This window comes from Panicum virgatum, chromosome 8K (genome assembly GCF_016808335.1).
Source record: "Panicum virgatum strain AP13 chromosome 8K, P.virgatum_v5, whole genome shotgun sequence".
Lineage (NCBI taxonomy): Eukaryota > Viridiplantae > Streptophyta > Magnoliopsida > Poales > Poaceae > Panicum > Panicum virgatum.
The window spans coordinates 18,032,222-18,056,795 of NC_053143.1; the positions used below are offsets into that span (position 1 = coordinate 18,032,222).

Below are 24,574 nucleotides of genomic sequence, written 5' to 3' on the forward strand. Positions count from 1 at the left end.
AGGCGCCGGCGACCGGCGCGGAGATCGGGGGCGCCCGCTTCCGATGAGGAGAGGGCCCGGCATCGTGTTGGAGGAGGCAGAGGCGCGACGGGGCGTCGGCGCGGAGACGGAGGCGCGGCGCGGCGGCGGGGCGGAGGCTGAGTGGCGACCGGCGGCGGCAGCGGCGGCGAAATCGATCTGGGCGGAGGCGAGAGTTGAAGGTGAGGGGGAACGGCCGGGGCTGTGTTATATATATAGGGGTGCCACTTTAGTACTTGGCGTAGCCACGGCCCGGTACTAAATGGCCACATTTAGTACCGGTCAAGGGCATCGCCCGGTACTAACCTGCCCCATCTGGCGGGAAAATTTTCACGTACCTCTTTAGCCACGGCCCGGTACTAAACAGCTAATTAGATAGCTCTTCTGTTTTCTTTTTGAGTGTTTTACATGTTGTTTATTCATAATAAATTAATTATAAATACAAATATATGTTATTTTTACCATGCAAAATTATATTTCTGTATTATTGGTCACTATGTTGGATATATTTAATGTGTATGCACTTAATTTATCATATTAGGTCCAAATTTTTTTATATCTGTTTCAATTGTGTTTTCTGTGCAAACTATTATATAAATGCATAAAAAATTTAAATCTCAGTTATTTTATACATGTTAATTAAATAGTTAATTAAATAGATTTTCTATTTTTTTTGGGTGTTTTATCATATATGTGCATGCACTTAGTTAAATAGATTTTCTGTTTTAGTTATGTTTATCACATTGAGTATGCACTTAATTAATTTATCATATTGAGTCTAAATTTTTTTATATCTGTTTCAATTGTGTTTTCTGTGCAAACTATTATATAAATGCATAAAAATTAAAATATAAATTATTTCATACACCATATATTACATCAATCACTTGGTTACATAAACATGAAAGTATAACATAATGATTACACATCATTGTTTAATGGAACGTTGACAACCTTTCTTTTTACGAATGTCCCTTGATCATGATCGAGGCGTAAGTAAGGAGCGTCCTCTTTGGACAACAGGATGCTAGGGTCAACATCGACAGAGAATGGAGGACGGTCGTAAAACTGATCCAAGTCTTCTGACTTGTCCGAAATGTCTTCAACTCCAACGATTTTTCTTTTTCCTGGAAGAATTATGTGGCATTTTGGCTCGTCGTCGGACTTGCCTTGATTTTTCTTAGGTTTGCTTGCCATGTCCTTCACATAGAAAACCCACGTCACATCCTTGGCGAGGACGAATGGTTCGTCTTTATATCCAATCTTTTTGAAGTCCACTATTGTCATTCCACACCGGTCTATCGTTACACCGCCACCTGCTCGGTTCACCCATTGGCATCGAAACAAAGGAATCTTCAAGGGGCCATAGTCAAGCTCCCATATTTCCTCTATGACACCAAAGTAGCTGTCCTTATTTCCATCATGGCCTATTGCATCAATACGCACACCACTATTTTGGTTCGTGCTCTTTTCATCTTGGGCTCTTGTGTAAAATGTATATCCATTGATCTCGTATCCTTGGTATTGCATGATTGTGGCCGATGGTCCCCTAGCAAGCCATTGTAGTTGTACATCAATCGTGTTGTCACCTATGAGTTTTCTTCTCAGCCAAACCGCAAAGCTATCTATGTGATGACGTGTAATCCATGCCTCAGACTTCCCTATGTTTTCATATCGGACAATATTGATGTGCTCATCCATATATGGGGCCACGAGGGATGCATTCTATAGAACGGTGAAATTTGCTTTGCGGATTTCACTTTCAGGGATGTGCATATTAGATTTGTTACCTAGTGTGCCCTTTCCTTCCAATCGCCCATCATAGCGTGACATGGGGACCCCAATCGGACTAAGTTCATCAATGAAATCAACACAAAACTCAATGACCTCCTCTGTTCCATAGCCCTTGGCGATACATCCTTCTGGCCGAGAACGATTCCGAACGTACTTCTTTAAGACTGCCATGTATCTCTCGAAAGGGAACATATTGTGTAGGAATACAGGGCCTAAAATGTTTATCTCTTTCACAATATGAACCAGGAGGTGGGTCATAATATTAAAGAACGAAGGTGGAAAGACCATCTCAAAACTGACAAGACAATGGACCACATCATTCTGTAGCCTTGTGAGCTTATTTGGATCAATTGCCTTCTGCGTAATTTTATTAAGAAAGGCACATAGCTTCACCACTGCTAATCTTACATTTTCTGGTAGAATACCCCTCAATGTGACTGGAAGCAATTGGGTCATCAAAATGTGGCAATCATGAGACTTTAGGTTTGTGAACTTTTTTTCTTTCATATTAATTCTTCCCTGCATATTCGAGGAGTAACCGGACGGTACCTTCATACTGTTCAAGCAATCAAACATGCTTTCCTTCTCCTCTTTGCTGAGAGTGTAGCTAGCAGGACGTAAGCAGTGCTGTCTATTTTCTCTCTTCTCAGGACGTAGGTCTTCTCGTTGTTTTGTTTCTTTCAAATCACATCTTGCTTCTAGTGTATCTTTTGACTGCCCATACGTACCAAGGAATCCTAGCAGGTTCACGCAAATATTCTTCGTCAAGTGCATCACATCAATTGCGTTGCGGACCTCCAGGACATCCCATAGGGTCCAAGATCACCAAATTTGGACATTGGAGCTAAGAGTTATGGCCGTTTTACCGAGGTACATTTCTGCTGGAAATAGACCTGCGGACGGTCCGCTCCTTGGGGGGGACGGTCCGCCGTTATCTCGGATGAGCTCGAACAGAACTGTTTTTGGCTCTGTTGGTGGTCCAAAATGAACTGCGGACCGTCCGGTCCATGGGGGCGGACGGTCCGCCTTTAAAAGCTGAAACGGGCGCAGAAACTTGGTAGTTCTGTCTTGGGTGTCCAAATTGTACTGCGGACGGTCCGGCCCTTGGGGGCGGACGGTCCGCCTCCTACTGAAAATTCTGGGACAGAAACACTGCGGTTTCTGTGTGTGCTCACTTTTTGAACTGCGGACGGTCCGCCCCTGGGGAGCGGACAGTCCGCCGGTCACTTCCAGATTTAGTCAGAGACGTTTGCAAATCGGTTGGTTCAAAGTTTTGAACCGCGGACGGTCCGCCCCAGGGGTGCGGACAGTCCGCCAGGGGCTCTAACGGTCGACTCTGACACATAATCATTGCAGTTCTAGCCGTTGGTTTTGAATGGTGGACGGTCCGGTCTCTGTGAGGCGGACAGTCCCCGAAAACTCTGTTTTCACGGGATTTGAGTGTAACGGCTAGTTTGGGCCCTCCCTCTATAAATAGAGGGTGTGGCCGGCCATTTGAGGTGGCTGAGCACCTTGGGGACTTGGTGTCCATGTGTGAGAGTGCTTGAGAGCCCTCTACTCACTCTAACTTGATAGTAATCATCCGATTGAGTGAGAGAGCGATTCTAGTGCGATTGCTTTGAGAGATTGCATCGAGTGGCACTAGGTGATCGTGTTGCAAGCCGGTGTGCTTGTTACTCTTGGAGGTTGCCACCTCCTAGACGGCTTGGTGGCAAGAGGCTCCGTTGAAGCCCGCAAGAAGATTGTGCGGTGCTCCGGAGAAGAGATTGTGAGGGGTATTGTGCTCACCCCGCGGGAGCCGCGAAGAGCAACTCTAGTTGAGCGAGACGTGAAGAGCAACAAGTGGTTCGGCCGGATCATGTGCTAGAGCTCGGTGTGAGCACTCCACATGGGAGAGTGTGACTTGAGAGTCACCACTAGCAAGAGGATCGGCGGCAACCTTGGAGCTTGTCTCAACGGGGATTAGCTTGGTGGCAATCAAGTGAACCTCGGGATAAAAATCACCATGTCAATTTTGTCTACTCTTCTCGGTGGTTTGCATTCTCCAAATCACAAGCCTTGTATTTACTTTCATCTATATCTTATGCTTGTGTAGTTGCTCTCTAGTGTAACTAGTTAGCTTGTGTAGCTTAATTAGTTGCTCTTGCTTAGATTGTGTAGCTAAGCAAGTTGAGCTCTTGGATTTGTATTGTGTATCCTTGTCCTTGAGCATCTAGTGAGCTTAGGTTTGGTTTTATGCTTTTGCTCATTAGAATTGTGTAGGAGCTCCCCCGGTTTGTGAAGTACTAGTGCTTAGACTTATGTGGCTTGGTATTAGAATTGTTAGGAGAGCTCTTGCTAGCTTGGCACTCTATTTGCTTTGTGTAGGATTTTTTTTGGAGGTGCTTGAGAGTTATAATTAGAGGGGTGAAGTCTTAACCAAGCGAATAGTTTTCAATTCCGCATAAGTTTCGATTAGCCGACGCAATTAGTTTTAGAAAGGACTATGCACCCCCCTCTAGTCCGCCATCTCGACCCTACAATGCCTGGTATCCTTTATTCGACTGTTCGGACAGATTGCTAAGTGCAGGCCAATCGTTGATGGTAACAAAAAGCAATGCTCGCAGGTCAAAATTCTCCTATTTGTACTCGTCCCAAACACGTACACCTTCCTCCTTCCACAGCAGCAAAAGTTCATCAACCAACGGTCTTAGGTACACGTCAATATCATTGCCCGGTTGTTTTGGGCCTTGGATAAGCACCGGCATCAACATGTATACTTCCGCTTCATGCATAGCCAAGAAGGAAGATTGAACATACAGAGGGTCACAGGCCATGTACTGTGACTGCTTCCCCACTCGCCGAATGGATTCATTCCGTCCGTACTTAAACCGAACCTTATGTTCCTTGGGTCGTTATCAAAATCTGGGAAATCTCTATCCACGTTTCTCCACTGGGACCCATCCGTGTCTCAGCATCTGATCTTGCTTACGCTTTTTTTTGTGCCACCACATCAATTTAGCATTGGATTTATTTCTGAAAAAGCGCTTCAAACGTGGTATTACTGGGAAATACCACATCACCTTAGCGGGAACTTTTTTCTTGACGGGGTCCCCGTCGACCTCACCAGGATCATTTTGCCTGATCTTGTACCGTTTTGCATCACAGACAGGACAAGCATCCAGTTTCTCATATTCTTCGCCTCGATGGAGAATACAATCGTTAGGACATGCGTGAATTTTCTGTACCTCCAATCCAAGAGGGCAAACAACCTTCTTTGCTTCGTATGTTGTAGAGGGCAGTTTATTTCCCTCCGGAAGCATGTTCTTTATGATTCCAAGTAGCTCCTCAAATCCCTTATCGGTGACACCATTAGCTGCCTTCCACTGCAGCATTTCAAGTGTGGTACCCAACTTTTTAAGCCCCTGCTTGCAATCTGGATACAATAATTTTTTGTGATCCTCCAACATCTTCTCAAACTTCTTTGACTCCTTTAAAGTTTCACAGTCTCTTTGTGAATCCACTAGAACCTGACCTAATTCATCAGGTGGTTGGTCTTCTACTGCATTTTCTCCAGCCTCGTCTATTTCTTCAGCATCGTCCATGGGTTCATCTTCAAAGGCTCCCGCTTCATATAGATGAGCCCAGTCTGCAATATTATGATAATCATCTTCTTCACCATCTTGCATCACAACTCCAAGTTCACCGTGCATGGTCCAAAGAGTATAGTTATCCATGAAACCATTTTCATAAATGTGGGCGTGTAGAGTGCTCCTCTTAGAGTATTCCTTTTTATTTTGGCAAACACGGCACGGACAACACATAAAACCTTTCGATGACTTGTGGGCCTCCGCCGCATTGAGAAAAGACTTTAGACCATTAATCCACGCCATGGTGCACCGGTCGCCGTACATCCATTGTCGGTCCATCGATCTACAATTTTGAATTAAGTAACAATATTATTTTACTTGTATTCATATCATTTAAATTGTCACATAACATAATGAAATACAAAAGCCATTTTTGCGAATTTAACATTGAAATACAAAATTAATAGAAGTCCAAATTAATAAATACATGTTGCAAAGGCTTTGTTTCAGGGTCACTTCCTCTAAAACCATCGAGGATTTCATTATTGGGACCAAGATCGTACTCCTTCATCGCGTCCTCATATATTCCGCACCGCATCGTGGATATCGATTCTAGCCCCAAATATCAGAGTTTTCACCGAAGGATCAAAGTTAACGACATATTCATGATCCGAAACATACATTTTTTAAACTTCTCGATGGTTTCCATATGAGCCCCAATAAATACATCAGTAGAGTGCCAAAATAATGCATCTAAATGCATAACAAATACCAAACGATGCATTCCACAACACATACATAGATTCCACAACACATACACATTTTATTCCACGACACATACATTCCACAACGATCACCCCCACCGGTGCCACTCCCTCCAGCTGCTGAAGCCATATTTTACTGGAAAACACTATTATTTTTTACAACATTATAAATTCTTACAATTACAATAAAATCTGAATAAATTAATTAAAATAAATCACATTAATTTGCAAATTGATTGAAAAAACTCTTACAATTACAATGTAAACATGTACATCATTATAGCCTCATATTCGAATTGCACAGGCACTTACAATGAAGTCTGAAATGTAATGAAATTAGAGTTGCTATTGAGGTATTAATCATCATTGTGTGTCGTGCTATGTCACAGCTCTCTGTAAGCCCTTATTCTTCGTCGGTCTTGACCTCACCCTATCTACATAATGAAGGGTCTAGAAAGAGCTGTGACAGAGCAGACACAATGTGACTAATGCCCTAATAGCAACACTACTTCGTTTACATTTCACACTTGCTGGTAAGTGTCTTTGAACTATAATGCAAAATCACATTAATTCTCAATCAAAAAAACCTGAATAAATTAATTGAGAGAAATCTCTAATTAATTGAAATAAATCTCTATAACTCCTAATTATTTTGACACCCTTCAGTTCCAGGAGAACACTCTTTTCAATATCCAGAAACCATCTAGAAGAAAAAAAAACTTTATTTCGGAAAATATATATGTCGGTAACCTCGACCCTGCGGTGATGACAATGCCTTTCGGGGGACACGGTGCGGTACAAGGATGTCACCAATCGGCCAGACGCAGCACCAACATTTCCGGTTAATAGGAACACAGCACTATGGGCACAGGCAGCGTGCTCGTTGATGCTCTCAGTGCATAGTGTTGGTGATGCGACCAGCCGATTCGCGACGTCCATATAGCGCATAGTGTTTCCCCGAAAGGTAGTGTCATCACTATTGGATGGAGATTAACGACGTATACTTGTTTCGAAATAAAGATTTTTTTTAGCTTACAGATAGTTTCAATGTGAGCCTGAATAAATACATCACTAGAGTGTCAAAATAATCAATTCATAATAAAAAAATCTATTATAATTCTTTCATTAGTTCATTATAAAAAATTAACTATCCACATTATGGTTATATCTACTACAATCACATGTTTTGTCTACACTCATTCTAAAAATTTCTACTATCCACATGCTCATCATAATCTAAAAATAAAAAATGTGCTACAGTCATTTGTAATATATAGAAAATGATTGAAAAATATGTCTATAAATTTTTCATATTCAACCTAGCCAATAAACATACTCCCACATTCAAGTCATCGGTTCTATATATCTCAAATCATTGCATAAATCAAAGAAATCATACTCATCCTCACTATTTCTAAAAGTCACAAATTTCTCTAACTATAGAGCATAAAACGAAGAATAAAGACTATCAATGAAGAGATGATGAAGTTGCAAACCTTTGGCGTACTTGGATAACTAGAACACTCACTAAAACTAGAACAAATGCATGGCGGCAACTCTCTAAGGGAAGAATAACCCCGAGCTCGAGCTTCTCTGGTGAAATGGCACTGGCTTGGGTTCGGGGAGGAAGAAGTGTGCCAATTTATAGTGGGCTCATTAGTACCGGCTGGTGGCTCCAGCCGGTACTAACGCGCCACATTTAGTACCGGTTGGAGCCACCAGCCGATACTAAATTTCCTCGCGGCAGTTTAGTACCGGCTGGTAGTTCCAGCTGGTACTAAACTGTCACTAGCTGTCGGTGGCGGATGTCAGAGCCTGTCGGTGGCGGACTTTAGTACCGGCTGGAGCCACCAGCCGGTACTAATAGGCTCCCAGGGCCACTGTTCCTTTGGCCCGGTACTAAATTTACACGTTAGTACCGGCCAAAGCCGTGACCGGTACTAAGGCTGACCACAGCGAAGGGAGCAAGAGCAAATTTGCTCCCTCCTCGTTTCCCACGCTCTCTCTGTCTACTGTGCCAAACAGTACATCTACAGTGTCAAACAGTGTATTTGCTCCTTCATTTGCTCCCTCCACTGTGGACGGTCTAACGGCCGCGGACGAATGTGTTTTTTTCCGGTAGTGTATTGACCTTGAGTATCTGGACAGTAAGAAATGTCCAAGCATACCCGCTAAGTAGCAGCGTAGCGCACTAGCTCTTGTTCAATGAATTCTTCAATCCTCTGCACTTGCAGTTTGTTTGCATTTTTTTATCCATCACATCTATCTAACCTACAAACAAACACAGCTGGTCAGCAGAACCGAACGAGGCTGAGAAAGAAAAACAGCCAGATACGGCGTATGTGAGAGAGAAGAGTCGCGCTGCGGATTTTTTTTGCTGGTTTCGGTGGCACACCACCGCTTCTGATCCTTTTCACACGAACCACGTCGCCTGATTTAATTTAAGCCCTTCATTTTGACGGCCCGTCGCCCGGAGCAGACGTGCGCGGTGACGGCATGAGAAAGATCGGTCGAGTCCGCCATCTCCAGTTGACCGGGTATTCATCATCATTGCTCGTACAGGCTCGGGCACCGAAGGCAGACACGGAGTAACATAATCAAAGTTTAAGGCACCTCCAACATCAATTACACATCTCTCTTCTTAATAAAAAAAACTACTATCCTTTAAATAACAGAAGATGCTCTAACAGATTACTACTTCCATCCCAAATACCTAAATATGACTATACTTCCATCCCAAATACCTAAAATATTTTTGATGATTACCAAAACATACCCCTTTGTGTAAATGTAGGGGATTTCTTCATGCGTCCTATCCATTGAGTAATCTACTATAATATTAACTACCAAAAATAAAAAAAGTTTTACTATTAATGGAGAGAGAAATATGGGAACAGATTAGATGCAAACCAATTTCTCTGTGCAAACTATAGAAACTTCAATCTAGGCCATCGGATCAATATCCAAGGGACATCCAAGTGGAGGGGCGCAGGGGGTGGGAGGGGGGATTTGTAAAAGTGTGATTACCCAATCCAAGGGCGGGTTCAGATTGTAAAATTATCTAATCCCATGCCCATTGAATGTTGATCCGATGATCCAGATTAAAATTTCCATAGTTTGCACGGAGAGATTGGTTTGCACCTAATACGTTCCCGAGTAATATATAGGGTACCAAACATGATAACCCCTAAATTGGTGCATTAAACATTTATCCAAAAATATAAATAGATACATCACGCAAATATCTACCACCATGTAAAGACTGAGGTTAAACAAAAGTTTATGCAAGGGGGGAAAATAAACCAACACTTAAATTGTCAATTTTGGATCATCCATAAAAGAAAGAGAAACCAACACTTGAATAGTTGCGGATTGTGGATTATCCATGAATTGTTAAACCAGTAGCCATTGAAGTACTCATTTATCTTTTTGTTTCTACTTGTAAGTTTTTGTTCAACATCAAACTTTGTATGATGGTAGATGTTTGCGTGCTGTATTCATTTATATTCTTGGATGAAATATTAATGCACTAATGTAGATGCTATTGAGGCCCCCTTTGGATTAGATTTTGGATAAAATCTAAAATTGACGGTGCTGTTTGGATGTATGGATTCCAACAGCTGATTTTGAGAATTTTTGGTTCATTATCCCTTCTAGCCAAGCTTCAACTCGGCTTTGCGCTCCTCCTTCTGGTTCCATACGGATGCAAGGTTGTCACGCAAAAAAAAATAGGCCACGGCATGCCCCAAGCATTTGCTCGCTCGGAGAGCAATCTGTGGTCGAGGACGGACAACGCCGGCTCGGTGTCGAGGCGATAGCGGCGGGGGATGGATGGCGCCAGTGCGGTGCTTCGGCGGCGATGACTAAGGATTGGGAAGAGCGGGCACGCACTGGGAGTGGTGGGCGACGAGGGACTCAGGGGACAGTTGCATGGGCAGCTCTATTAATGGGTTGGAACCCGCACCATACCTAACTCCACCCAAAATTAACATATTTAGATATCTAATCCCACCCAACCCAATTAGTTAATTTCTCAACTCTAACCAACCCGCCCCATTGTAATCGGGTAACCCATAAAAACCCATGGGTTCTACTATGCAGAGGAATTTAGTGGTTCTACACTTAATGTGGGGACCACATATATGTCTAGCCACACTACTTTGCACAGAGTATCTGTCAGTCATATTGACTCATCTCTAAAAATTTCAGTCAATTTCGATAAAATTTTATAGTGTGAACGCGAGGTTTTAATTCCAGGGTCCGGCTCTTGATGTGGAGCCCACGTATAGTTCTAGCCACGCTATTTTGCACAGAGTAGCTGCCAGTCGTACTAAGTCATCTCCAATAAATTTCAATCAATTTCGATAAAATTTTATAGGGTGAACGCGAGATTTTAATTCTAAGGTCCGGCTCTTGACGTGGAGCCTACGTGTAGTTCTTGCCACGCTGCTTTGCACAGAGTAGCTGCCAGTCGTACTAAGTCATCTCCAACAAATTTCAGTCAATTTCGATAAAATTTTATAGTGTGAACGCGAGGTTTTAATTCTAGGGTCCGGCTATTGATGTGGAGCCCACGTGTAGTTCTAGCCACGCTGCTTTGCACAGAGTAGCTGCCAGTCGTACTGAGTCATCTCCAACAAATTTCAGTCAATTTCGATAAAATTTTATAGTGTGAACGCGAGGTTTTAATTCCAGAGTCTGGCTCTTCATGTGGGGCCCACAGGTAGTTCTAGCCACACTGTTTTGCACAAAATAGCTGCCAGTCGTACTGAGTCATCTCCAACAAAATTCAGTCAATTTCGATAAAATTTTCTGATATAAACACGTGGTTTTAATTTCAGAGTCCAGCTCTCACGTGGGACCCATATTTATATATAGTTATACTATTTTGTAAAAAGTATCCATTTCAACCCACTCCAACCCGCCTCAACCCGCATTTATATAGAACCCACCCCGACCCACCCATTAACTAATACAACACATTTTAAATCATCCAAACACACTCTATTTCAAAACCCATCTCATAAAACTCATTTCAACCCAACCCATTAACGGACCTATACGTGAGTGAACCAACGCTCATGGACGAGCGGAGGTGGCAGAGAGCAGGCGAGGCGCGGGGGTGGCAGGGATTGGAGGCCCTCACCACCGTGCGCTGTGAGGAGCGGAAGACGCGCCTCCGCCGTTGCCGTGCCCTGTAAGGGGCCACCGGCGGGACTCCTCCTTTCGGCACTGGCTGGGAGGGACGGCTCCGAGCAACACGTCAGCGGGGGATGGTGGGCGGCACATCGGCGGGGACGGGCAGCGACAGGCAATCCATCGCCAGAATAGTTGGAGGAAGAAGAGCAGTTACGGCAGGTGAGTTTAGCGGAGACATGAGACAGAGGGTAGAATAGTGTGATTTCCACGAATAGCCATGGGCAAAACCATAATATCACTAACCATAATCAGTTGGAAGCAACCATACTCCAGCTTCTTGGATTTTCAAAATCTAGAATCTTGATTGCAAAATCCTAGGCTAAATGGGGTACCGTTTGAAAGCTTTCAAAACTTAAGATTTTGGATTTTCAAAATCCAAAGATCTTAAAAAGAGGAAATTTTCTATTTGACACTGCTAAAGTTACTAATTCCTTCTTTAGCCCTCTAAAGTTCAAATTCCCTATGTGACACCAGTTCAAAGTTTTGTTTCTAAATTGATTTTTTATCTCCAACCGGGGTCTAAGTTTGGTAACATGATTGATAATATCTAAAGATGTGGTGACACTGCGTGGACCTGCCCACCAACTCCAACACGCGACCCCACAGCACAGGGCCCACCTGTCAGTACGCCAACTACACAGCTAACGCGTGCGTTTCCTCGCCAACGGCCACCCCATCTCCCATCGCGTGTTTCCTGACGCCACCGCCTGTATTTATCTACCGCCGTTGCCCATCGGGAGTCTTCCATTCCGTCGATCCCGTCGAGCTCCGGATCCCGCGTCCCCTGCGCGCCTCGCTCTCCGGAGAGATCTCTACACTTCTTCCCTCGCGCGATGGCCCAGGTAACGGAGTGCTATCCATCCCCTCAGAGATTTCCGGGTCGAATTTCAGGTGCCGCCCTTTGATTAAGATTGGTGATTGATGTTTTGGAGTATCGAATAGGGCTCATGGCGCCTGAGATGGATGCGTCCGCTTGGCTTGCGATATAGGGCCTAATCTTTAGGTTCGAAATCGAGTAATCGACTAGTTCAACCTACATAGATCTAAGGTTGAAATTGTTTTTATGCCCAAGCTAGCATGTTTTCCATTGATGCTGTGAAAAATGGTCTGCTATCCAGGCAATTTCGGGTCTATGTTATGCTGGATGCCACGACTATATGGCATGGGAGTGCAGTAGTTATTTATCAGGATGAGTGTTATGTTTTTAATTGTTTATGCTCGTTGAAAACTGAAAAGTACTTGTAAAGCAGTGAGTTTATCTACTGAACATAACTAAGTAGCTATAATGGGCTTTGATGTTAAAGCCGAGCTGCTGAGGCCTGAGAGGAATAATTGTCTTCACTATAGGAAAAAAGCTTGAAACTACTGTGTCTGTGCAGGAATCATTTTGTGTCTTGCTCTGCGAGATGTTTTAGTTGCAACCTTTTCATGATGGAAAAATTTAAATGCTCTCTAGTCTCTATGTTGAGTTTGTTAGGATTATGCAATCATGGTAGAACATACAAGCTATAATCTTATGCAATAAGAGTTGTACTGGTAGTGCATTTATTTGGTCATCAGACAAAAGGGTTGGGGAAAAAACATTTGTCACCATACTGATTAGGATTTAGGAGGCAGCAACTCATAGAAGTGTTAGCATTGGGAATTGCTATAGCTATGATGCCTGTGAAATCTGAAGAAGATTGTCCATTTTTGCCCTATATTCAGCAGAAAATATTAATTCCTCCAAATTTTGTTCTGGGTGCAGACTGTTGTACTCAGGGTTGGCATGTCCTGTGAAGGCTGTGTTGGAGCTGTTAAGCGAGTTCTGGGCAAAATGGAAGGTTGGTTTGTTTCTCTTCCTTATTTTTCCCCCTGATTGTTACCTATTTCAATTTGTAATTGGAAGTCTGGAATTGGACACAACATTCTATTTTGCTTGTTCTAAACTTCTAACCAAATCTCAACTTTCTCAATCAACCTTGATCAAGCTGTGCACCTGGTGCTGGGTCAGGATCTGGTAAAATAACCTATGGAATCTGAAGAACAAACTTGGCATGCTTTTCCAAATCTTCACCAAGTAGATGAGCCAATTCAGTAAATTTGTCATTAAATACTTGAATGTGGTTAGAGAAAGTAGCATGCTGTTCTGGTTTCCTTGAACTTCTGGTTTCAAAAGATGGAAACAGCTAGTTTCTAGTTTCAGCAATTCAATTCTTTCTGTCAAAAAAAAAATCTCGAACACGCAGGAGAGCTGTGTATCTTTGTATTAGAGAGTAAAAGGGTGGTCCAATTACATGAAGAGCACCTCACCAAAATAATATAATTTATCTCAAGTGTTGTTCTAAAGTCTTCAAGTTTTAACCTGCTAGCTTGTCCACTCTGAATTTATCTCTGTTTATGTGAATACTTGTAATGGAATTACATTGCTATATGCTACTAAATGTTTTTGGTTAAACTTTTAAGCCAGTTGCTTTGATACTATTCTTAAATGGACTTCTGTGGAAAAAAATTTAACCCTTGAAGTTTGACTATTAAAGTATTGCCTGATTAAATATGTTTTTATCTACTTACAGAGTATTTTGCAGAATCGGAATCTAAACCAATGTGTTGATCATGTGGTTGCTTCAGGTGTTGAATCTTACGATGTAGACATCAAGGAGCAGAAGGTCACGGTGAAGGGTAACGTAACACCTGATGCAGTACTGCAGACTGTTTCCAAGACAGGCAAAAAGACTTCATTCTGGGATGCTGAGCCTGCAACCAACCAATCCACAGCACCTGCTGATGCTACTGCTTGACAAGTTGGATGTAACAAATTCCAGTGTAATTTTCTGGTAAAACTACAAATGTGTGGGGTCTTATGGTATTTAGCTTCACAATATTACAAATAATGCCAGACTGCTATTAAAATTTGTACATCCTGAATGCCCGCTATTCCTAGCCTGAGGTTTAAACAGTTTGGGATGTAATGGAGAATTGCTTGTATGATATTTGACATGTTTTGTAAGGCTTAGAACGTTGTGCTACAGCCTCATGTTTCTTGACCTATAGACACCTGCACATGCACAATGTCCCAACGGAGTGGTTTCAAAGGCGTCGCCTAGGCGTCCAGGCACTCAACAATCCTGGGCGCCCTGGTTTTGCCTAAGCAGCGAGAGGGAGGGGAAGAATGGAGGGGAAATAGATTCCACTACGCTGCCGCCGCGCCCCTCTTGCTCTCATGCCTCCACCTGCTGCCATTCTCCATTGCGTCGCACCTGGTCCTATTCCACCACACGCAGCCCCACGTCCTCCTCCGGCCCTAGCGCAGGGCTCTGGCACCACTGCCACGGCTGCGCTCTGGCACCGCTGCCACGGCGCTGTCAACGAGCACAGAGAGAGAGGGAGGGGAGACGGAGGGAGGAAGGGGAGATTGATGGAGGGAGACGAGCAGAGGTGGTGGCGCTGCTTGAGGGAGGGATCGAGAGAGGGAGATGAGCGGAGGCAGAGAGAAGTAGATAAGGCAAGAGGGATATGGTTGATATGGTGAGCTGACTAGTGGGCTGGTCCAGCCGAGTGCTTTCAGCCCAGTTCCTTTCCCTTCTTTTCTTTCCTTCTCCTTTTCTTTTTGTTTTTATGTCCTCCACTTCCTGCTGCTACCACTTGCTTCCTTGCTGCTAAGGCGGCGCCTGCCTCTCCTAGGCGACGTATAGGCGTCTAGGAAGCATCGGCTCGCCTCGCCTTGCTTACTACCTTTAAAGCATTGGGAGTGATCATTTGTTGGTAGGAGCAAAAAAGAATAGGACATACTATATGATATTTCCAACACGTGCAAGTGAGTTAAAACAAGACACTGCGTGGGAACTTGGCACCTAATCTCGTCATTTCGTCAAGAGGCCATGGACGAATGTTCAACGAATCAGCATGAATGAAAAACATGGATGAAACTATGAAAATTTAGGTTATGACCAAGCTAAAGATGAGCGACCCCATCACCCCACACTCCCGGCGGTTAAGGAGCACCCAAGCTAAAACTCTGCCAATTCGTTGCCCAGCAACCCCTTAAACCGGCGGTGCTTCCTTTTATCTTCTCCCACCAGTCCGCCTCTTGCTCCCCCACCTTCCACCGGCTCCGACGCTGCCACACTAACATTTTTTGCCGCCGCGCCACCTTCTCCTCGCTCCCGCTACCAGCCGCCACCCACTGGGGACCTACCTGCCCGGTCGGTGGCATGCCTCTGCCGGCCAACCTGCCACCACCGTTGGGGCGCTACCGCCCTCGGTTCCCCTCCTCTAGGGCCACCAGCCATGAAAGCCTTGGCAACCCCGAACCCTAAAGTTCGCCGCAGCCCTCCACAACCCTAACCGCTGGGGACCGCTCCCCCCACCTAGCACCTCTCCCAGACCACACCCTCCCCTTCCCCTAGTTCGGGCACCGCTAACCTCAAAGGAGAAGATGAACAGGAGGGACAACGGCCTTCTGCGATAGCTCGGATTCCACTTGCGCGCGCGATAAATAGCTTTCGCGCTTCTCTCCGGCTTCAAGAGTGGGCCCCTCACATCTCGTCTCCGTATCTCTGGAGGAACTGTGTTTCGACATCCCCTCTGACAATGAAGATGAATTGCTCCTCTCCATCCTCGCCCCTCCTCCATGAAGGGGAATGAGGTAGTCAGCGGGTCGCACTGTGAGCCCTACCGACGCCGCTAATGTGAACTGCACTATGGTTGCGGCTTTATGACAGATGCAAGAATGCCCTCGCACAACCCTCAAAGCCTTGCGAATGCACCCCCTCCCCCCTTTCCCCGGTACAGATGATCCTGGTAGTGGATGCAAATGGCTTCTGCCTTAGCAAGCACCGCCTTCGGGAGGAAGAGCATCAAAACCGCCCATAGGGCTCCAGCACATCTGGTCTGCAGGTGTTTCAATTGCCTTGTTTTTTACCGTGTTTGATGAGGACATGACACCTTCGGATATGAACATTGATTATAAGGTGAGTTCGTTCTTACATTTGCATAATGATTTCATATACAATTCACTTGGTTCCACATGTATATGTCATTATTTGCTTGTAGGTACAATCCACACATGGGAGCCAGGCCCATGTTGGAGGATGTCTCAAACATGTGGAGGGGACTTCAAAGATGACCAAGGACGTCCTTCCCTTTGGCCACCATCTTAGGATACCAGCAAGGGCGCCCCAGCCAAGGTGGAGGCCCAAACCGATTCAACTTCGAGTCTGATTCGGAGTTCAAGAGCAGTCAGTACTAAAACAGACGCCCAGGTCGCATACGGGCTTGGATTTGGACGTTCAAGTTATGCACGGAAAGCTAATGAGAAGACCTTTCCAATGGTTCTGATTTGAGGCCCAAATTCATCCGGAGTCGACAGCAGTCGTCCGAGAAAGTTGACGTACAGAATCTGTCCCGGCGCTGCGACGCTGTCTTTCAGTCTTTGGGCATTTGTATCGTGTGGGACGCTGTCTTTCAGTCTTTGGGCATTTGTATCGTGTGGGAACCCATTAGGGATGCGTCCAGGGGGTCTTGCACGATCCTAGAGTCTTCATAAACAGCAGCCACCACACCATTAGGGTTTGGATTTTTCTTAAGTTATTCTATCAAGAATAGTTCACCTCTAGATTGGTTTGTGAGACCCCAACTCGTGAGTTTAATCATACATCCATAATTTGGTTGCATTCTTTTTTGTTCTTGCTTGTGTTCTTCGATTCACAGGCAAGAATTAGCCTTCGTGGCAAGGTCAACCGGGCAGCGCATGGTTGATAACCAAGAGATGACGTTGTGCTTCGATTGTGGGCTCGGGTCTTGTTGATCGGAAGCCGGATCGCTTGTGTCGTGTTGTCGACAAATCGATAGTTATCCTCCTGACGGAAGATCGGGACCCCATGTTCATATCAATGTCTCTCTCTGGTTTCAAGGGCCCTATTGTGATCGGGAGGCTTGGAGCCCTTTACACTAAATATTTTCTTGTCAGTTGTAGCATAATAAAACAGTTTATAAAAATAATGTCGAGACTGATCGTACAAATTTAAAGAACAACAAATGAATTTAGAATGATTGCCTTACAAACAAAATAAAACTTGAACGACTCTATTAATAATAATGCTTCAATGCTTAAAAGAACTTCATTGTGCATTGGATGATGCAAAATTATTAAGAAACTTAGAAGCCAGGCTTGTTACCATGAGAAAAGACTTCTACACAAGTAGTGCAACATTTTCATACATCTTTTCGTGGAGGGATGATGCAATCGCCGGAGGTCATAGATGGAGCTGTTGCTTGCGCCGGATCTTGAACATTTTTGGTGTATGTTGTGCTCATGTGCTGCGCCCCTGTGCACTTGTGGTCTGGTCTCTGGTCCGGTCTGTGTATCTGGAACTATTAAATTATGTCTTACTCTGTGTCTTACGGTTTGTTTGGTTGTCGGCCTTCAATTGCGTGTGGCGCAGTGTGGTCTGCCGCAATTTAGGTGGTCAAATTCTCCGCCACACATGCCACAGCCTCGCCACTTACTCTGTGTCTTAATCTGTGTGAGTGTGAGCGTGAGTTGAAACTTTTCTTGATTCGGAACTTATTAGCTGGCAGCCTGAACCTTTTAATCAAGACTAGTTTAATTATCATTTTTGTAATGTGTTGCTAATTGCCAGGAGCCTAATAGATTATGATTTAACTTATATTACTAAGATTTATGTCTTATGTGTTGTCTTGTGGTGTTGGTTGGATGATTGGGTAACCTATCTGAATTAAAAAAAAAATGAATGGGTAACCTATCTTGATTATACGGGTCGGTACTTTCATTGTTTTTGACGCATTTCCGTTTGAACCGGTTCATTTTCTGAAGTCCTGTGTTCCCGTAAGTTCATGTTCATTTTCGTGTTCGACCTTCCCGTTTGATTTTTTTATTAAAATGTAAAAGTAAAAATAATAATGGGATTATCCCAACTGAATTCTGATCGTTTAATTTTCATGTCTACTTTCCCAACTAAAAAAATGTACACATAGAGGGGAAAGCGAGATATTTGTCGTCCCACGACCACGAAGATGGATGATCATGGATTCGTGGTGTGTTTAATTGCGGAAGCTCTAGGATCAGTCCAAAACATTTCAATTTCCCCATTTTGGAAATTTCCCGTGGTCGAAGCGATCAGGCAGCAGGACCGTACCTGTGGCTGTGGATAGCAAAGGTTTTCCGTTTTCCCCCGAGTTTGGGTGCGGGTGACGTGGCCACGCCGTAACACTGGGTGGCCAGCGTGGATTCCACCCATCTTCGCCAATCGCCATGGCCACGGCTGCGTGTGCTCCTCCGCTCGGCGCCACAGAAAGGGTGCCATTGCCAAGAAAAGGAAAAGAAAACCATTTTCCCCCCTGCCCAAATCGAGGGCGTGTCGAGGTAAACAAGAGCGCGCGGCTCGGTGCCGAAGGAAAGGAATCCGGCCCCAGGAATTCGTGGGAGCTGCGGAAAGGAGTGAGCTTTCGCCGCCGATTCCGTCGCCGGCGAGCGCCGAAGGTGCGTGTGCAGAGCTCCCTCTGTTGCTGCTCATTCCTTTCTGTTTTCTCTGGGGGGCCCGACGCCGTCGGTGCCGGCACGGGAGACCTGCGATGGCCGGCCGGTCAATTGGCGCCCCCGGCGGGGAGGGAGAGAGTGGGGAGGAAAAACTTGGGGACGGGTCCTTCTCTTCTTTATTTCCCCCGTTTCCAATTGTTAGGAGAAATCCCGCGGGGCCGCGGCGCAGCAGCGCGCGGCTGAGGAGATCCGGTTGTGACCTCTCACCACAAGAAGGAAGAGGTGATGCTACTCCAGTAAACCAAGCAACCAAACACAAACTTGTATAGACCAAGCTTATCTAAATCATGCAACCAAACACGCCATATTGCATCTCCAAAGCCAGGCTAAGAAATTATGCCAGGCTAGACTTAGTTTGATAACCAAACGGACCTGTATGGCTAAGCGCCAATTTGCATTTATGTGCAATATTTTCCTTTAAAATTTACTGTGTTCTGATTACACCACCCTTAACATACCTGATGGTGGTGATTTCCAATTAGTTGCATATCTACCTATCAAAAATGTTGTTTGGCAAGGCAACAGCATAGCACAATGAAGAAATCTGCATTTGTGTCCGTGAATGTTCTGTCCAAATTCCAAAATAAACTGCATAGGAGAGTTGGATTTCGGTCCATGGCAGCCGAGGGAGCTTCCCTTCTCCATGCCCAACTGTTGCCATTTCTAAACTGCAAACCTGCACAAACTAATGTTCAAAATGTCACCTAGTCACATGTCAATATTCACAAAAAGAAGCTCAGAAACAGATCGACAGATTGTTATTCTTATTCTTATACAGTTCACTTTAGGAAAGTATTGCTGTAATGACGCTCCGTGTGTAGGGATTAAAGTTTTCTGTTGTAGTTTGCCATCTCTTCTAGATATCAGAACTTGAGGCCCAAGATGGAGCTCTGCACGGCATGTATCTGGACTTCAGCGCACTGGTCTCAAACAGTAAATCCTAACAGACAAGCATCATACCATGGATTTGTGAGGTCAATCTCCGCATCACCCCAAAGGAGAAGGCGATCAACCCTCTGTGTCATGAATGCTGCATCAACTAGTGCTCCAGTCTCATCTCAAGGCGTAACCCAACTTCCACGCAGCAACGGCCCAGGTCTCAAAAGTATATCCAGCAACAAACCCAGCAGTGCAATGGAGCAACTTGATATTGAACGTGGTGTTTGTATCCCATTCCGAAAGTACACTCCAGAAATGGTACTGAAATCTGCAAGCTTTTATGTTTATAGGATTGACTTGCTAAAAGTTATTTTAATCATGTGCATTTCCACAATTTCCAGGTCAGGAAAAAGGTTTTGGATTCAAGAGGCTCCATACTATCCCTCGCTAGTCGGGGAGTGGAGATAATTTGGAAACTCGGATTTTACTGGTCATCTCTAATGTATGACTTCTTGGTTGGACGGGATGAAGAAATTGTTCCATATCGCGCCCGCCAGCTTCGCAATCTTTTATGTGACCTGGGGCCATCTTTCATCAAAGCAGGACAGGTCGTATCATTTAGCCTTGGTGATAAAGGATACACCTCATTCTACAATACAATTCACTGGTCCTATCTTTCGTACACAATTGTCCTAACTTTCTTTGGTTCTGTTCTTCAGGTTCTAGCAAACAGACCTGATATTATTCGAGAGGATTATATGAATGAACTCTGCATCTTGCAAGATGATGTTCCTCCAGTCCCTAACCAGGTATATGGTTACAGCAGATAATAGTTCTTCAAGATAATATTAGAATATGTGCAGATGAAATTAGAGTGATTAACCAAGTTGAGTTTGTTGCTGAATACTTGCTAGGTGGCTTTTGCCATAATTGAGGAGGAACTTGGACAGCCTCTAGAGAGATTGTTCAGCAAAATTTCATCGGAGACAATAGCAGCAGCTAGTTTGGGTCAAGTTTACCGCGCGACACTAAGAGAAACTGGCGAGGATGTTGCTATTAAGGTTCCTATATTCACATCGTTTCTGTTATCAGTTTACTTCTTTTATTACCTTTACTATTCTTTTTCTATCTAGACACATCATTTTTTTTCTAAGTATGGTCATTAAAAAAGGATGAGTATAAGTATACTCTGGTATTTGTGTCTCTGTACACTTTGCATATCATGAACCAAATGCTTAAATGTGCTCCGGTAATCAATACTTATCTATATGATTTATGTAATTGAAATTGCAGGTTCAGAGACCAGGGATTGAACCAATAATATACCGAGACCTTTTTCTGTTCCGCACTTTGGCTTCATTTTTGAATGGGATTAGTCTTCAGAAATTAGGGTGCAACGCAGAGCTTATTGTTGATGAATTTGGTGAAAAACTTTTGGAGGAACTTGATTACACTCTTGTAAGTATCGTCGTAGCTTTAACTGTCATTGTCAATTTAGCGAATTAGCTATTACAGCTGTCATGTTCCTAATATAAAGTTCATTTATTCTGTTTCAACATTAAATTCCTTATCTTGCTTCCTTTTTGATAAGTTTATAGGAGGCTAATGTTTTTAATTGCCTTTTGCATCATATTAGGAAGCTACAAATATCGAGGATTTCCTAGAAAATTTTAAGGATGACCCAACTGTTAAGATACCTCAAGTGTACAAGCAACTCTCAGGTTCTCGTGTTCTGGTGATGGAGTGGATAGATGGAATTAGATGTACGGACCCACAGGTTTGACTATCCATAATGATGTTTGCTTATTTCAAATGTGCCATAGTTCATGGCGAATCTTTAGCAGCACTGATTCCAAATTCATCCATGCAGGCTATAAAAGAAGCTGGAATTGATGTGGAAGGCTTTCTAACAGTTGGAGTAAGTGCTGCCTTGCGTCAGTTACTTGAATTTGGTCTTTTCCATGGAGATCCACACCCTGGAAATATTTTTGCAATGCGTGATGGTCGGATTGCATATGTCGACTTTGGCAATGTGGCCGTCCTTAGCCAGGTCTGTAAAATGCTCTTGTTTAGTAGTAGAATTCTTTGCACTTATATTGCTGCTTTTTTCCCCTGTATATCAAGGTTCTAAAAAACGCTAGACGCTAGGCGAACGCTTGCCTATGGTTTAGAGTTTTTTGTGATTAAACGTAGATTGAACATGATTAAACGTGTGTTGTGATTAAACGACACTGTGATTAAACGCAACGCTTGGCCACCGTTCAGCGTTTAATCAAGATTAAACAACGTTTAAAAACGTTTTTTAGAACACTGCTGTATATATACATTTTCTAACTGGTATCTGTTAGTGCTGCATCAAATGTCTTTTCACGAAATGGTATTCCTTCTCTGTTGTGAACTCATGTTTGCAGTGTGTCATATTTGCATGTTATACATGGAAACAAAAAGTGGTTAACATGCTGTTTTTTCATTGTTGTCTCCTATGTGCAGCAAAATAAACAAATCTTAATCGATGCTGTTGTTCATGCTGTCAATGAAGACTATGCTGAAATGGCAAATGACTTCACTAGGCTGGGTTTTCTCGCTAGTGGAACAGATGTAGCCCCAATTATTCCAGCACTAGAAGCCATTTGGCAAAACTCAGCTGGAAAAGGCCTGGCAGATTTCAATTTCCGGAGTGTGACTGGTATGTTGATATGGTTAGAATTGTGTCGACGCTGACAAGTTAAATCTTGTTTGTTTCTTTTTCTCACACTGTACACAACTTGTTTTTTCAAATCTCAATGTGTTAGTTTATTTTTTTAGCACTTGGTCATATGAATTGCGAATATTATTTGTTACTGCATTTCTGTATGGTTGCTTATTCATGTATAGTACACATTGTTTTTCCCTTCCACTAATGAGAAGTTTTTTTGTAACATGTTATATGTTCAGATATTTCAAAATATCTGATGGAAAATATACTTCATTTTTTAATGTTAATTAAAATCACAGGGAAGTTCAATCAGCTCGTCTACAACTTCCCAATCCGCATTCCAGAAAGGTTTTCTTTGGTTATCCGTTCGTTGTTGACGCAAGAAGGAATTTGCTTCACACTAAAGCCTGATTTTAAGTTTCTTGAGGTATGGCGTGTGCCACCTTTGAGCTCCCATGGAAACACCAATTTGCATTTCTGTGTTTACTTACATCGTTTCCACTATGTTTCCTGATATTTAGGTTGCATATCCATATGTAGCAAAGCGTCTGTTGACAGATCCAAACCCTGCTCTGAGAGAACGCCTGATTCAGGTAACTTGTGTATACGCTATTATTAGAGTTGTGTGTGTGGTGTTTCCCAATCCCTGTACCTCTCTGCACCTATTGACATACATGCAAGGACTATGTGAACAAAATAGTCAAATTAAGCATTGTTACAGGGAAATAAATGAAAACTCTTCTGTGAATGTGGAAAAGTTGTGTAGTTTCAAGTGCATGTTAAAGTGCACCATTATGCATCTACTTTTCAGATTCCACAATTGCTCATGCCTTTTATATTTTTTAGCATTATTTCATCATATCTTTTCTGTGCAGGTATTATTCAAAGATGGGGCATTCCAGTGGAAACGACTAGAAAACCTTATAGTTCTTGCCAAGGAGAATGTGTCCAAGATGAGCAGCAATCCTGCACTGAAAAAGAACAGTTCGTGAGTATTGGAACCACTTTATTGCCATCGTGCATATGTTTGTTCGATCTAGAATTTTTCTGATATTTTGATCTATCAGGCAAGCTGTGAGAAGTCAACAGCTGGAGAGCAAACTTGATCTCACTGAAACAATAAAGGATGGAGCACGGATGTTCCTTATCGATGCTGGGATCAGGAGACAACTTATACTGGCTTTCACTGAAGACTCCAAGTTGCATGTAGAAGAGGTACTATAGATAGATTGTTCAATCGTCCTGTAAATTGCTGGTGTCCCTACAAAATAAATTTGACAGTGCTCAGTGAATGAATGCAACTCATTTCTTTTTTTCGCAGCTTGTTGATGTGTACAGACTGGTTGAAGATCAAATAGATATGCCTTCAGTTGCCCTTGAGGTTCTCCAAGGTAAGTCAAGCAAATTCTGTTTACCTCATCACTATGGGGACATTTCTCCTTGCTAGGAATATAATGTATTACTTACTCTTTTGTGAAGATCTGCCATCCGTTGTGCGCGATTTCATGCTTTCTTGGAGTGACTCCATCCTGTCGGATCGCCGGTACTAAATACTTTTAAATCACCCTTAGAGATAGCACGGAAAGCAGAGCGAATTTTAGGCCCCGCAAGATTATGGTACCTCAAGACAATCTACAAAAATAGAAAAAAGCTAGACAGGCATTCCTACTCGCTGTATACAATTTGTTTCTCCTGTTTTGTATAGCGAAATCTGCAACGTTCAATTTCTTCTTTTCTAGATCTTCTCAGTTTATATGTTCTGTATATCGCAAGGGAACTTGTATATAGAATGAGCTTGTAATTTTGAATACAGTAGGTGTACAGAACCAGCTTACTAATATATACATCAGGATCAACGTCTTTCTGTTGACTACTTCGGGTCTGCAGGGATATTTGTTTCCCTCTCCACTTCCTTTTTTGTGTGTCTGCAGCCATAAATTTTTCTATCGCAAATAAGTAGCCTGCATCACCAGTTTTCTCGTCGATGTGTCCTGTTGGTGCAAAATGATTACTGACAAAGCATATTATAAGAGCAACTCCAGTCCAAGCCCTCATTTGGGCCCCTACTCTATTTTTTAGGAGTTTAGGAGAAATTTCAATTCCAGCAGGGCCTCCA

General features: G+C 43.5%; 2 protein-coding genes across 5 annotated transcripts; both read left to right on the top strand.

Moving 5' to 3' along the window:
- Nucleotides 1–11,997: 11,997 nt before the first annotated feature.
- LOC120644110 (copper transport protein ATX1) lies at nucleotides 11,998–14,354 on the top strand. Its single transcript, XM_039920668.1, has 3 exons — nucleotides 11,998–12,186; nucleotides 13,092–13,167; nucleotides 13,955–14,354. Exons 1-3 carry the CDS (start codon nucleotides 12,178–12,180, stop codon nucleotides 14,122–14,124), a joined length of 255 nt encoding a protein of 84 aa, XP_039776602.1. The 5' UTR covers nucleotides 11,998–12,177; the 3' UTR covers nucleotides 14,125–14,354.
- A 4,228-nt stretch (nucleotides 14,355–18,582) lies between these two features.
- Nucleotides 18,583–24,331, top strand: LOC120644111 (protein ACTIVITY OF BC1 COMPLEX KINASE 1, chloroplastic-like). 4 transcript variants are annotated; one of them, XM_039920672.1, is made up of 15 exons: nucleotides 18,583–18,827; nucleotides 19,745–20,081; nucleotides 20,165–20,371; nucleotides 20,483–20,572; nucleotides 20,678–20,824; nucleotides 21,057–21,221; nucleotides 21,400–21,540; nucleotides 21,634–21,813; nucleotides 22,254–22,449; nucleotides 22,758–22,885; nucleotides 22,980–23,051; nucleotides 23,334–23,446; nucleotides 23,526–23,673; nucleotides 23,780–23,849; nucleotides 23,938–24,331. In XM_039920672.1, the coding sequence occupies exons 2-15, from the start codon at nucleotides 19,767–19,769 to the stop codon at nucleotides 24,006–24,008; spliced, it is 2,043 nt and encodes a 680-aa protein (XP_039776606.1). In that variant the 5' UTR covers nucleotides 18,583–18,827; nucleotides 19,745–19,766; the 3' UTR covers nucleotides 24,009–24,331. The 4 variants fall into 4 exon arrangements, with proteins under 4 accessions (XP_039776606.1, XP_039776604.1, XP_039776605.1 ...); XM_039920670.1 differs by having other exon boundaries at nucleotides 18,589–18,827; nucleotides 19,728–20,081; XM_039920671.1 differs by having other exon boundaries at nucleotides 18,611–18,827; nucleotides 19,752–20,081.
- Nucleotides 24,332–24,574: the final 243 nt, after the last annotated feature.